Below are 15,277 nucleotides of genomic sequence, written 5' to 3' on the forward strand. Positions count from 1 at the left end.
GAGGGTCGGGACAAGAAAAACCATGCTACCAAGTTTCCTCTGTGGGAATGCAGCTTTAGATAAGATCCAAAGAGCTTTTTATTAACAAACTGTTAAAAGGCAATCTATTTATGAGTGAACTTTGTATTATTCATGTATTCAAGTTGGACCCTTTTTGCAATGTGGAGGAATTGAGAATTCAGAGAAAGGTGAAAGAAGGTAAAAGAGAAAGAGAATAAAATCCCTTGAGGAAACGTTAAATGAACTAAAGTTATAAATGGTGTCTATGAAGTTATTTAAGTAAAAATGATCTGGGAAACACCGAACAGTTTATGATGGTCATGGAAGAAAGCCAACGCAAGAATGAAATAAGATTAACTTTGGTGAATCAAAGCTAAATGTTTGGTCATATTTTCTACCATTCTCCCATTAGAATATCTAATCTTTTTATGAGTATAAAGACCTTTAATTACACATTTGGGGGCAGGAGGTATTATTATTCTATATTTCATACAGAAAACTACACAAAATATTATAAAGACATCACACTCAGATTTAACATATTGACATATTCCCATAATTGCTTTCTCTCCTTTTAAAGAATAACACGTTTCAGACATAGCTCAAGTCCTACTCCCTCCCATTCTTTTTCTTACACCCCACCATACTCAGACACAGCAGTTTATAAAATTCCCATTCCTGTTCTATCCTTCCACATTGGATTCTACTTTTATAGCACACAAAAAAATAATGCAGCCCTCAAATACCTGTATCTTATTTAATATTCATTAACAATAACAACAAATAGACAAAAACCTATGATGCACTGTGTAGTGCCCTTTAAAATAACTTTTATTACTAATCAATGATTTTTAAAATTTACACAGTAACACTATTTGGGAGACACTGTTGATCTGTGTACAGAAAAGTGCTATATAGATTCACATATCTGACCCAATATCACTGGAATTCCTTGTCTCTCCTTGTACTGAGCCTTTGTAGAGTTTAGTGTCTAGAAAGGCTCATCTGGCTATACATTGCCATGCTACTTCAAGCCACAGAGGAGCACAAAGAAAAGCCTGCAAGGAAGACACATGAACATAAGCCGGGAATTGAAAGCAATTTAAGACTTAATCCATAAATAAATAGAAATGGAATTTGCTTTCAAATAATACTGAGGAGGAGGGGAAGGAGAAGGATCTGAGAAACAGAACTGACTATGAACTAAGAAATATTGAAGCTGGGTGATGGATATATAGGTCTTCATTACACTATTCTATTTCAGCCTATATGTTAAAAATTCCCCTTTATAAAAAGTAAAACAATTTAGCCACTAAGAAGTAAATTAGCAAATTATTAAGAATATTCCAATACATTAAACGTATAACACACTACCCTGGGACCTTTACTTCTAAGAGTAAAAACTATATAATGATAAGATTATACATTATCTGATGTCAAAGAAAAAAGCAGTATCTGAAATGCTATTTGAAATAACTGTCTACTCTTGGCTGAAGTGGCTCAGTTGGTTCAGCATTATTCTGTGCACTGAAATAACTTAGCTTACCATGTAAATTAAAACTGAACCAAGGCCTGGCTGGTGTAGCTCACTGGTTGAGTGAGCATCGACCCATGCACCGAGGTCATGGGTTCGATTCCTGGTCAGGGCATATGCCCAGGCTGTGAGCTCAATCCCCAGTGGGGGACATGCAGGAGGCAGCCAATCGCTGTTCTCTCTCATTGATGTTTCTATCTCTATCCTTTCCTCTCTCTCTAAAATCAGTAAAGAAAAAATATTTTAAAAAATAATTAAATAAATAAAATGGAACCAAGATTAGAAGCCAACATATGACAAGAGTAAACCCAGTACCTCCATTTATGATGCTGTAAGTTATAAGCTTTAAATCATTATTGCTTTTTATTTTTCTTTTAATAATAACAGAGAACAATGCAGTTTAGGGAGCATCTTGATGATTTAAAAAAAAAGAGCTAGAGGAAGCAAACATCAGGAAGTGGCACCATTTCGTCAAACGCATTTCAAAGAACTAGATACAGAGGGTGATGAGACCTAAGATAGATGAAGGGGGAACTCAATATTTTCCACCATGTCACACTAGAAGTCACCTGAGTTTACATTCTGTGAATGGTAAGGTCTAAGTACTAAAAATCTGCTTTTATGAATAGTGAACATCAAAAAATATGAAAGGTTTCCCCCGACCCTTTTGTCAGCCTCAGAAAAGTTTCCATCTAAATTTTTATAGTCTATGGCTACCCAGAATCTGGAGGTACATATCTCTCAATCACTTTAATGACTATCTTTCAGCCCCCATCACTCAAATGATAAATCAAGTCACAACAACTTATATGAAAAAAAATTTAGAACAACAAAAAAGACCAATTCTTAACCTGTCATAAAGGTGTTTAAATTCCAATAGAGTAATCACATAATTCTAACCCTCACTTTAAAACTTTTCCTGAGAAAGCAAAAACAATGTAAGAAAAAAACTTCTTCCAGCCATGAGGCTTGTTGGGAAGAAGGCAGTATGTCAGTTCCAGTTTGTGTCCTTAGTGGACAAGGATCAAGTAGGACGAGTGCTCTCCTAGAGAGTATCCTTGAATGGAGACCATCCTTTGACAGAGTATTTTGAATTTCCAGTTTGAAATATTCTTTGGAGAGTTTGGGCACACTTAAAAAGGAGGAAGGAAAGAAAGAAAATTAACATTTACTGAGCACGTATTATGTACATTAGGAGTTATCATATTTACTGTTCATAACAATACAATAATACAGATACTACTATTTCTACTTTGCAGGTGAGAAAATTTGACTCAGTGTTAGTAGCCTGCCCAAGACTAAGCCATGAAGTGGCAGAAAGAGAATTAGCCTATTCTTTTCTCTACAAAATGTATTTGTGCATGAAAAGAAAACTGACACATAAAAATCTTTTTCACAGATTTTAAAAACTAGCCCTGGATGGTTTGGCTCAGCAGTTAGAGCATTGCACACGGACCATAGGGTCTTTGGTCCAATTTCCGGTCAAGGGCACACACCTGGGTGGCAGGTTCAATCCCTGGCCCCAGTCAGGGTGATGAGGGAGTCAACCACAATCAATGTGTCTCTCTCACATAGATGCACCCCCCGACCACCATCTGAATGAAATCAATAGAAAAATATCCATGGATGAGGATTTTTTAAATAGAATTTAAAAACTAAATGAGAGTAAAAAAGGAAAGACAAAAAAAAAGAAGTGTTTATATTCTATGTGGGAAAGAAATATTTCCAAATGTCTATCTGTAGATATCTTTTAACAACTACTCCTCTTTGAAAAGGGAAACATATCCTACAGAGTAAGTGTACATAGAGTACATGAAAAAAAAATTAGACTTACCATTGGTAGACAATAAAAACTGAGCAGCATTTTTCTGGGGTAACCACCTAATTTTGTTGATCTTTTCTTCTATTTCTAAACTTTTCAAGTAGTCAAACTCTGGTTCATGGCTCTGAAAGGTGCTGTAAACATTATATTCTCCTCTGCTATGAGACGGGATTTTGTTCTAAAATGAAAACAAAAATATTCAGACCATTGTTGAGAAATATTTCAAAATAAAATGTAATCAGTTCCAACAGAGCTTGCAGGTTCTGGTTAATTCACTTCCTGTATCTTATACACAATTATAGTCTGTGCTTTTAAAAACATATTTAGAGGTTTTTGAGGAATAAATAAAAGCTTAAAAGGAAAAAAGAGGAAAAGCTAAATAAAACCTAATGATTAAGCCCAATTTACTAAGAAAAGTGACACTGAAATATGGATTAGTTTGATAACTAATTTACCATTATATTTTAAATAATACTGGCTCATACTGATAAAAAAAATCTGAGCATTCGTAATAAGGGTGCTCATCTAAAAAGTAAAGATTAAATAAGAAAAGCATGTCAGAAACAGCAGGGTGAGGCATGCCTTCTTTCTCTGCCCACTTTAGGGTCAATTCTCAATCAGTTAATTAATATGCTATATTGTCCTCCTCCTTTCTCCTTCTCCTGCCTGTCGTTAGGTCACTTCAATGCACCATTTGATCCCACATCCCATCCCCAGACTGTAGTTACAGAGCTCTGATACTCATCAAGTCCACATTCAGCATTACCCAGCAAACCTCACCCCACAGCCCCATCAACAACTGCTTACCATCATGCAATTAGCCTTATAAACTTAACACATACTAATAACTTATTTCATTTACTAACAGTGTTAATACAGTTTAAGCTATTAGATAAAGAGACTACTTGTGAACTTCTTCAGTTAACACTAATACCTTAGCAAAAGTGAGAATTCTAACCATGTTCCGAATGTCATCTTTTAACCTATTATCACATGAGTAAAAATCTTTCCATCAAAAACATTCAAAGTCTAGTTCAAAACACCTATGAAAAAACTGTAGAAAAGAAATTATTGCAGTCAACTATTTTAAATAAAAGTAAATGATCAAATAAAATGTTTAACATTACTTGATAATAAGAACTATTATCCCATTCGTTATTATTCTCCATATAAAAAGAAAACTGTATTGAATCATCATCTTGAAAGCACGTTTTGGGTAGTTTTTTCCAGTAGCTTGATTACCTGGACTGATCATTCATGGTTACAATTATATTTGGACCCTCTGACAGCTGTATCAATTGTTACTGAGTTGGTTTGCCAATATTAAGAATGTAGAACAGCCCTGGCTGGGTAGCTCAGTTGGTTAGAGCTCCATCCCGATGCGCCAAGGTTGTGTTGTGTATTCAACACTCCCCAGCCAGGGCACAGAAAAGAAGCAATCAATAAATGCATAAGTGAGTGGAACAGCAAATCAATGTTTCTTTCTCTTGCTCTCTCAAGTCAATAATTTTTTTAAAAAGGAGAAGAATGCAGAGCATACCATAGGACAGTGATTCTCAACTTGTGGGTCGTGACCCCTTTGGAGGTCGAACGACCCTTTCACAGGGGCTGCCTAAGACCATAGGAAAACAAATATTTCCGATGGTGATTCATAACAGTAGCAAAATTACAGTTATGAAGTAGCAACAAAAATAATTTTATGGTTGGGGGTCACCACAACATAAGGAACTGTATTAAAGGGTCGCAGTATTAAGAAGGTTGAGAACCACTCCATAGAACATAATTCCACACTGGGATATGAAGGAGTAAAACTCAAAAAAGACCTTTGTTTCATTACCATACTTGTACACCAAATCTGATAACCCAATTCTTTAAATATGTATATGTTAATACCACTTCAGAAGAAACACCAGAAATCTTCCACCTCAAATTACTCACTGTCTCAAAAGTTTGTCATGTTATTCTCCAAGAAAACTACAATAAATAGCAATTCAATTTTTAAAATGAATGAAATGCTGCATTTTAAACTTAGCAAAAGACTATATCGTTTATGTACATTAGGTCTTACCTAGAGCTATAGATTTAATGACACAGAATCTCTATCTTTGAGTAAGTTATATATGTGAGACTTTTTTGTCCAAAGCAGAAATTAAGATCCATATAATTCAAGTAAGTAATACAAAAGCCAAAGGCAAGCACACACCATTCTATATTTAAAAACTGGGTCTACACAAGTCACACTTTATTTGATGATAAGTAAAGAAAAGCACAAACATATGAAAATATTTCCTAAAACAGAAAAAGACATACTTCTAAAGAATCAAGAACAACTACATTGGTCTAAACAAAATCATGGAAGTGTTTGGTAATTTAAATGGAGCGCAAGGAGCAGTTTCTTTGCAGCACAAAAAAAAGAATCTATCACATAAGCAGAAAGTTTTGTCTAAAAGGTTACAGATTCCAGGATAGGCTAGCGCATTAACATCCATTCTCTCCTAAAACTCCACTAAAATTATGTAAAAATGTTTTAAAGACAAATGTTTTAAAGACAAATGGACAAGAACAAGGACTAACAGCAGAGATGACAGCAGCAGTCATACATTGGAGAGGCCATAAAACATGCATGAGTGGTAGCTGACTGAGCAGACTACAGAGAGTTGGACCCTTAGCAGCAGTAGGATCTTCCCAAAAACTTGAGAGGGCTGTTTACATTATAATGACCATAACAGTGTTGTTCTCAGCATGAACTAAGTACAGTGAGCAAATATGAAAACAAGAAAACATAATCCCATGTCCTTAATACTGTGCCATTCAAACAAGACTGAATCAAAGTCAAAGAAGGCTTTTTTGTTTTTGTTCTTAAAACTCCTACAATCAGAGAATTGTGATACATTCTAAAATGCCTCATATTTGGGTGTTCTCACACAGCTCTTTGCACCCCTCCTTTTTTCTTAGCTTGATGTTATAATCACTAAGACAGAGTATTTTCTTAACCACACAATCTGTTTATATGAAATTTTCTATAATAAATTTAGAAGTGCTTTATCCCTAATACCTATAATAGCATCTGGCATATAACAGGCATTCAATAAAGATTTTCTAAATTCGCAAAAATTATAGCAAAAAGAATGAATAAGTGGTGGTGCTGATATGGTACAAAGAGGTTAGAGTTAATCTCGTAAATGGGAGTATGGTGCAGAAATGAGAAGTGATGGGTTAGATGCACAAATGGCAAGACAGAAAGATTTTGAAAACAGTTCTTATGAAAAAAGGTAGAGCACAATGACATGAGGCATAGGCTTCTTCACATACATTAAAAACACAGTACACAAAAAATTACACAGATGCAAAAAGAATCCATAAATATATAAAGGATACTATGTCACCTTAAAACAAAGTAATGAAGACATGTGGTATTCACATATGGATTGACAAATGTACCAACTGAACAGAGAGCTGAGAAATAGGCCTAAATTATGGTAAAGGTGGCATTGCTGAGCCAGGATGGTCTTTTCACTGAATGATTTTCTGTGAACTGACTATTCATATATAAAAAATAAACCTTGACCCCTATCGCCTCAAACAATTCATGTAAATTGATTCCAGGTAAATAAAATATAAATGTGAAATGTTTAATAATTAGGTTCTAGGACTCTGTCAAAGACAACTTTCTGCAATGATGAAAACAGCCTGCTGTCCAAAATGGTAGCCACCAGCTTTTCTAGAGCACCTGAAAGGTGGCGACTGCGACTAAGAAAGTAAACTTAAAATTTTATTTAATTTTAATTAATTAAAATTTATTAGCCACATGGAGTTAGTGACTACAATATTAGAAAAGCACAGGTCTAAAAGATAATGGGAATATGTATCTTCCTGGACCTTGGGATAGAGAATATTTCTTATAGAGGACAGAAAAAACAGCAAGCCTAAGGAAAACACTGATATATTGGATTGTATTGATATTTATAACATCAGTTTGTCAAATGATATACCATTAAGAAAAATGAAAAGGCCAAGTCATAATATGGAAGATACTTCAGATGCTCAATCTCAGAGTTAATAAAAGGACAAATTATAACAGTAAGATACACGTATAACCTTCAAAATGGTTGAAATTTTAAAGTAAGTGACCATACAAAGAATTGGCAAAGATGTGAAACAGCCAGAAATTTCACATTTTGAAATTTCATGAAAATAAAATGGACAAAACCACTTTTTACTGTGTTGTCTCCTAAAACTGAATGCCAACCCCATGACACAATAATTTCATGCAAGTCTTACACACACCAAAAATAAATAAATAAATCAAGAATGTTCATAGCAGCATTTAATTGCCATAAACTGAAACAACCAAAATGTTTACATTTACAACAAAACAGATAAATTGTGGTATAGTAATACAAAACAACATTTTATAGCAACGAAAGTGAGCAATCTACACAAACATAATACTGACACAAAGGGCAGACATAAATGACTCTATGATTCCATTTATAAAAAGTTCTCAAACTTGCCCTGGCCGGTTTTGCTCAATGGTTAAAGTGTAGGCCCACAGACCAAAGAGTCACGGGTTTAATTTCGGTCAGGGGCACATACCTCGGTTGCGGTTCATCCCTGGCCCAGGTCGGGGTTGTGCAGGAAGCAACCAATCAATGTGTCTCTCTCACAATGATGTTGCTCTCTCTCTCTCCCACTCTCCCACTCCATCTGAAGATAAACAGAAAAATATCCTCGGGTGAGAGTTAAAAAAAAGTTCTAAAACTTTAGGCCAAATTAAATGTTAGAAGATAGGCTTATAAAGAGAGAAAAGAGAAATTATGAACTAAGATAGGAATTGAGAAGGGTTTATGAAAGGGAGAGAAGTTCTATTTCTTGAACAAGATGTGAGCTTTGTGCTAATCCAGTAATGTTTTGTGCACTTTTCTGTGTGTACTTAAAAAGTTAAAAAACAGCCCTGGCCGGTTTGGCTCAGCGGTTAGAGCGTCCACCTGCGGTCCGGAGAGACCCGGGTTCAGTTCCCGCTAAGGGCACGTACCTCGGTTGCAGTTTGTCCCTGGCCCTGGTCGGTCGTGCAGGTGGCAGCCACTCGATGTGTCCCTTCACATCGATGTTTCTCTCTCTCTCTGTTCCTCTCTCTCCCTCTCAGTCTACCTGAACAAAAAAAAAAAATGGGAAAATGTCCTCAGGTGAGGATAAAAAAAAAAAAAAGTTAAAAAACAACAACACAAAAATGATGTAGCCACTTTGAAAAAAGTGTTGGGGGTGAGGGAGTGCTCAAAAAAATTAAAAATTGAACTATCATAAGATCCAGCAATCCCACTTCTGAGTATACATCCAAAAGAGCTGGGAAAAAAAGATCTCAAAGAGTATTCATAATAGCCAAGAGGTGGAAGCAACCTAAATGTTCACTGATGGATAAATGAGGTGTGATTGGCACACACAATGGAATTATTATTCAGCCTTAAAAAAGAACCCTTGTCATATGCTACAGCACAGATGAACCCTGAGGAATTAGGCTAAGTGAAATAAGATAGTCACAAGAAAACAAATACTGCATGATTCCATTTATATGCGATATCTAAGGTAAGCAACTTCATAGATACAAAAAGGAAAAATGTGGTTGCTAAGAGATATGGGAAGGAAAAAGGTAGAAGTTGTTCAGTAGGATGCAGAGTTTTTGTCAAGAAGGACTGAAAAGTTTTGAGAATCTGTTGCATAACAATGTGTTCATGGTTAGCAATACTGTATTATACACTTAGAAATTGTTGGAAGGTTGACAACTGGAAATGAAAAATCACCAAGAAGAAAGGAAGAAAGACATAGCAGAAACAAAGAACACATTGGAAAGACTAAACAGCAGAGTAGAGGAAGACGAGAACCGGATCAGTGAATTAGAAGACAGAGTAGAAAAAATAAATCAACCAATCAGAAAACCAAAAGGAAAAAACAATTAAAAGACAGCTTAAGAGAACTGTGGGACAACTGGAAATGTAACAATATTCGCATCATAGGAGTCCCCGAAGAAGAAGTAAATGAGCAAGGGTTAGAGAATATATTTGAGGAAATAGTGACAGAATATGTCCCAAATTTGGCAAAGGAAGAAGGAATTCAAGTTCAAGAAGCACAGAGAGCCCCAAGTAAGAAGAACTCAAACAGGCCCACACCAAGACACATAGTAATTAAAATGCCACAAATGAAAAACAAACAGAGAATCCTAAAGGCAGCAAGAGATAAGCAACAGGTTATCTACAAAAGAACCCGCATAAGGCTATCAGTGACTTCTCAACAGAAACACTACAGTCCAGAAAAAAATGGCATGAGGTAATACAGGTCATAAAAAACAATGATCTGAATCCAAGGCTACTCTATCCAGCAAGGCTATCATTCAAAATAGAAGGTCAAATAAAGAGCTTCCCAGACAAAAAAAAAAAAAAAAAAAGGCTAAGGGAATATATTAGCATCAAACCAGCACTGCAAGAAAGTTAAAAGGACTGCTGTAATTAGTAGAAGAAATAGGAAGAAAAATATAACCATACTAAACAAAAAATGGCAATAAAGAAGTACATATCAATAACCACCTTAAATGTAAATGGACTGAATTCTCCAATAAAAAGACACAGAGTAGCTGATTGGATAAGAAAGCATGTCTCATCTATATGTTGTTTACAAGAGACCCATCTCACAACAAAAAACTCATAGGTTGAAAGTGAAGGGATGGAAAACAAATCTTGCAAGCAAACAGAAAGGAAAAATAAGCTGGAGTAGCAATACTCATATCTGATAAAATAGATTTCAAAATGAAGACCATAACTAGAGACAAAGAAGGCCACTACATAATATTAAAAGGATCTATCGAACAGGAAGATATAACCTTGGCAAACATATATGCACCCAATATAGGAGCCCCAAAATATATTTAAAATCTTCTGGAGGACTTCAAAAGATAAATAGACAGCAATACAATCATAGTAGGGGACTTCAACACCCCACTGACATCACTGGACAGATCCTCTAGGCAAAAATCAGCAAGGAAACAGAGACTCTAAATGAAGCACTAGACAAAATGGACTTAATAAATATCTACAGAGAATTACACCCCAAAACTAGAGAACTCACATTCTTCTCAAGTGCACATGGGACATTCTCAAAGACAGATCATATGTTAGGACACAAACTAAGTCTCTACAAGTTCAAGAAGACTGAAATCATACCAAGCATCTTCTCAGATCACAATGGCATGAAACTAGAAATCAATTGTACCAAGAACATGCAAAGATATTTGAACACATGGAGGCTAAATAGCATGTTATTAAACAATGAATGGGTTACCGAGATCAAGGAAGAGATTAAAACTTTCCTGGAAATTAATGAAAATGAACACACAACAACACAAAATCTATGGCATGCAGCGAAAGCAATTTTGAGAGGGAAGTTTATGGCACTACAGGCCTACCTCAAGCAACAACAAAAATTTCTAATAAGACAATCTAACCTCACAACTTAAAGAATTAGAAAGCAAACAAAAAGAAAACCCCAGAGCAAGTAGAAGGAAGGAAATAGTAGTAAACATTAGAGCAGAAATAAATGACATGGAGACAAAAAAAAAAAACAATTCAAAGGATCAACAAAACAAAGAGCTGGTTTTTCGAAAAGATAAACAAGATTGATGGACCCTTAGCTAGACTCACCAAGAAACAGAGTGAACCCAAATACACAAAATCAGAAATATAAGAGAAGTAACACCTGACACCACAGAAATACAAAGGATCATTAACAAATACTATGAATAATTATACGGCAACAGATTCAACAATCTAAGCGAAATAGATAAATGTCTAGAAGCACATAGTCTCCCTAAACTGGACTGGGAAGAGAGAGAAAATTGGAACAGACTAATAACAACTAAGAAAATTGAAGAAGTAATTAAGACTCTCCCAGCAAACAAAAGCCCAGGCCCAGATGGCTTCACCAGGGAGTTTTATCGAACATTCAAAGAAGAACTAACACCCATTCTCCTCAAACTATTTCAAAAAATTCAAGAAGAAGGAAGACTTCCAAACTCGTTTTATGAGGCCAGCATAATTCTAATTTCAGAACCAGATGAAGACACTACAAAGAAAGAAAACTACAGGCCAATATCCCTGATGAACATAGATGCCAAATCCTGAACAAAATACTAGCAAATCTGATTCAGCAATACATAAAAAAAATTATTCAGTATGACCAAGTGGGATTCATCCCAGGGATGCAAGGCTGGTAACATATTTGCAAATCAATAAATATGATACACCACATAAACAAAATGAAGAATAAAAACCACATGATCTTATCAATAGATGCTGAAAAGCAGCTGACAAAATTCAGCACCCATTTCTAATAAAAACGCTCAGCAATCTGGGAATAGAGGGATCATATCTTGACATAATAAAGGCCATATATAAAAGACCCACAGCCAACATCATACTCAATGGGCAAAAACTAAAAGCATTTCCCTTAAGAACAAGAATAAAACAGATGCTCACTTTCACTGCTTTTATTTAACATAGTAGTGGAAGCCTTAGCCACAGCAATCAGACATGAAGAAAAAATAAAAGAGATCCAAATTGGAAAGGAGGACGTGAAACTCTCATTATTTGCAGATGACATGATGTTATACATAGAAAACCCTAAGGACTCCATCAAAAATTTACTAGAGTTACTAAATGAATTTGGCAAAGTAGCAGGATACAAAATTAATGCTAAAAAATCGACAGCATTTTTATACACCAATGATGAACTCACAGAAAGCGAAACTAAAAAAATCCCATTTATCATCATGGCAAAAAAATTAAGATACCTAGGAATAAACTTAACCAAAGAAGTAAAGGACCTATTTGCAGAAAACTACAGGTCATTGAAAAACCAGAGGAAGACATAAAAAAGTGAAACCACATACCTTGTTCATGGATCGGAAGAATTCACATCATTAAAATGTCATACTACCCAAAGCAATCTATATATTTAGTGCAATCCCCAACAAAATACCAATGGCATATTTCACAGAACTAGAACAAATACTTCAAAAGTTCATATGGAACCAAAAAAGACCTCGAATAGCCACTGCAATCTTAAAAAAGAAGGACAAAGTAGTTGGGATCACAATACCGGATATCAGGTTATACTACAAAGCTACTGTAATCAAAACAGCCTGGTACTGGTACAAGAACAGGCATACAGACCAGTGGAACAGAACAGAAATGCAGAAATGAACCCAAGACATTATGCTCAATTAATTTTGACAAAGGAGGCAAGAGCATACAATGGAGTAAAGACAGCCTCTTAGGTCAATTGTGCTGGGAAAATTGGACAGCTACACACACAAAAAATGAAACTAGATAGACCATCAACTTACACCATACACAAGAATAAACTCAAAATGGATAATAGACTTAAATGTGACCTGTGAATCCATAAAAATCCTAGAAGAAAATGTAGGCAACAAAATTTCGGACATCATACAGAGCAGAATTTTCACTGATACATCACCTAAGGCAATAGAAACAAAGGAGAAAATGAACACATGGGACTACATCAAACTCAAAAGCTTCTGCACAGCAAAAGATACAATCATCAAAATGGAAAGGCAACCCACTGTAAGAGAGAGCATAATTGCCAATGATATATCAGATAAGGGGTTAATTTCCAATATATATACAGTACTCAAACAACTCAACAAAAGGAAGACAAAGAACCCAATTAAAAAAATGGGCAGAGAAGATGAATAGACACCTCTCCAAAAAGGACATACAAATGGCCAAGAGACATATGAAGAAATGCTCAACATCACTAATCATCAGAGAGATGCAAATTAAAACAACAATGAGGTATCATCTCACACCTGTCAGAATGGCCGCCATCAACAAATCATCAAACAACAGTGTTGGCGAGGGTATGGAGAAAAGGGGACTCTAGTACACTGCTGGTGGGAATGCAGACTGGTGCAACCACTATGGAAAACACTATGGTGTTACCTCAAGAAATTAAAAATTGCCCTGGCCGGTTTGGCTCAGCGGTTAGAGCGTCGGCCTGCGGTCCTGAGAGACCCGGGTTCGGTTCTCACTAAGGGCGCGTACCTCGGTTGCAGTTTGTCCCCGGCCCTGGTTGGGTCGTGCGGGTGGCAGCCACTCGATGTGTCCCTTTCATGTCGATGTTTCTCTCTCTCTCTACCCCTCCCACTCTATCTGAACAAAATATCAAAGAGTGTCCTCGGGTGAGGATAAAAAAAAAAAAAAAAAAAAAGAAATTAAAAATTGAATTGCCATTTGACCCAGTAATCCCACTTCTAAGACGTCTGAAACACCCATCAGAAAGAATATATGTACCCCCATGTTCATAGCAGCACTATTTACAATAGCTAAGATCTAGAAACAGCCCAAGTGTCCATCAGTAGATCAATGAATAAAATATTGTGGTACATATACACAATGGAGTACTATGCAGCAGCTGTAAGAAAGAAAGATCTCTTATCCTTTGAGACAACCTGGAGGGACCTGGAAAGTATTATCCTAAGGGAAACAAGCCAAGCAGAGAAAGACAAATATCACATGATCACACTTATTTGTGGAATATAATGAACATAACATTCTGAGGAACTGGGTAGATCCAGAGACTGACAACACTCAGAAGAGGGGTGCTGGGGGGAGGAAGAGATAAACCGAAGTATATGCACGTTCGCATAACCGATGGACCCAGACAACAAAGCCGGGTATGGGGTGGGGGTGGGGGAATGGGGAGGAGGGTGTCAATGGGGAAAACAAGGAGAAACATCTGTAACAAAAATAAAAAAATTTTTTTAAAAATGGTTGGAAGGTTGAGTGTTATGTGATATTTTGTCACAATTAACAATACAGCACACAAATAAACATATTACAAGAACATATTCAAAGGTTATCTGAGTAGAAAAAGGTGAATGAAAGCATGTTAAGCGAATGAAATGTAATGTATGTGTGCCTGTACACCTATGTGAACATATTTGTTTGCTTAAAGAGAGGGCCTCACCATGACCTATAATGGTAATATGTCATGAACTCAAGTATGCCCATGAGGTTCAAATAAACCAAAACCAAATATAAAACAACAGTAAAATCAAATGATGTTAGAACTAATTGATCATTTGGAAAGAAAACTGGAACTTCAGTTCTTACACAAAAGTAAATTCCAAAAGGAATAATTAAAATTTTAAAAATAAATAAAAGCAGCAAAACAAAGTACAACAGTGAGTTTCTATATACTAATGCTAATGTTTGAAAAAGAGCTTGTAAGTACAAGTGGCACTCATACTGATATGCTCAGCAATCAGCAAAGGTACTTTAAATGATATTCCACGTCTGGAAAATACAACACTCTAATGAATTGGAACCTCAAAAATTTAATAGTTAACTGATAAACATGTTATAGCTGGTTGGGTGCAAATCTGAATTAACAAATGGCTGAACAAGAGAGGTGGGTGGATGAATTCATGAACAAATACAATCTTTCCAACTTTTCCTTCTCTAAGCCTACTATAGAGAAGATATCTGTTAATGGCTACTTTTAAAAAGTCTGAGAATCAAGTTCTTTCCTCATTAGTATAAAGTAATAAACTGATTTTTTCCTGTGTGATTTATAAATCTTCAGGCTTATTAGAGCAACTAAGATTTTTTTCATTCATTAAAAAATACCAAGCATTGTGAATATTCATCCCAATTTATCCAGTATTACTTTTTACTTACACGACTAGGTGTGTGATCTTAGAAAAGGTATCTTCTCTAAGTCTCAATTCATTCAAGAGATCTAAAATAACCACAAAGGATGCTCTGAAATTAAAAAATTTTAACTAAAAGCAGTTTATGGTGGGTAGTCATGTCCTAGGCCGGTATCTTCCCTGACAGAAGTCAATCTTT

General features: G+C 35.7%; 1 protein-coding gene across 3 annotated transcripts in view; it reads right to left on the minus strand.

The window, feature by feature from the left end:
- Positions 1 to 15,277, minus strand: part of PPP2R2A (protein phosphatase 2 regulatory subunit Balpha) — a 90,812-nt gene that overhangs the window by 17,429 nt on the left and 58,106 nt on the right. For 2 of the 3 annotated variants that reach the window (XM_036281587.1, XM_036281588.1), the window contains one exon: positions 3,369 to 3,534. In XM_036281587.1, the coding sequence (XP_036137480.1) occupies positions 3,369 to 3,534 (166 nt within the window). Of the gene's footprint in view, positions 1 to 3,368; positions 3,535 to 4,290; positions 4,333 to 15,277 lie in introns of those variants that run through there. The other variant, XM_036281589.1, reaches the window with a different exon arrangement.

This window comes from Molossus molossus, unplaced genomic scaffold, assembly GCF_014108415.1.
Source record: "Molossus molossus isolate mMolMol1 unplaced genomic scaffold, mMolMol1.p scaffold_m16_p_4, whole genome shotgun sequence".
Taxonomy (NCBI): domain Eukaryota; kingdom Metazoa; phylum Chordata; class Mammalia; order Chiroptera; family Molossidae; genus Molossus; species Molossus molossus.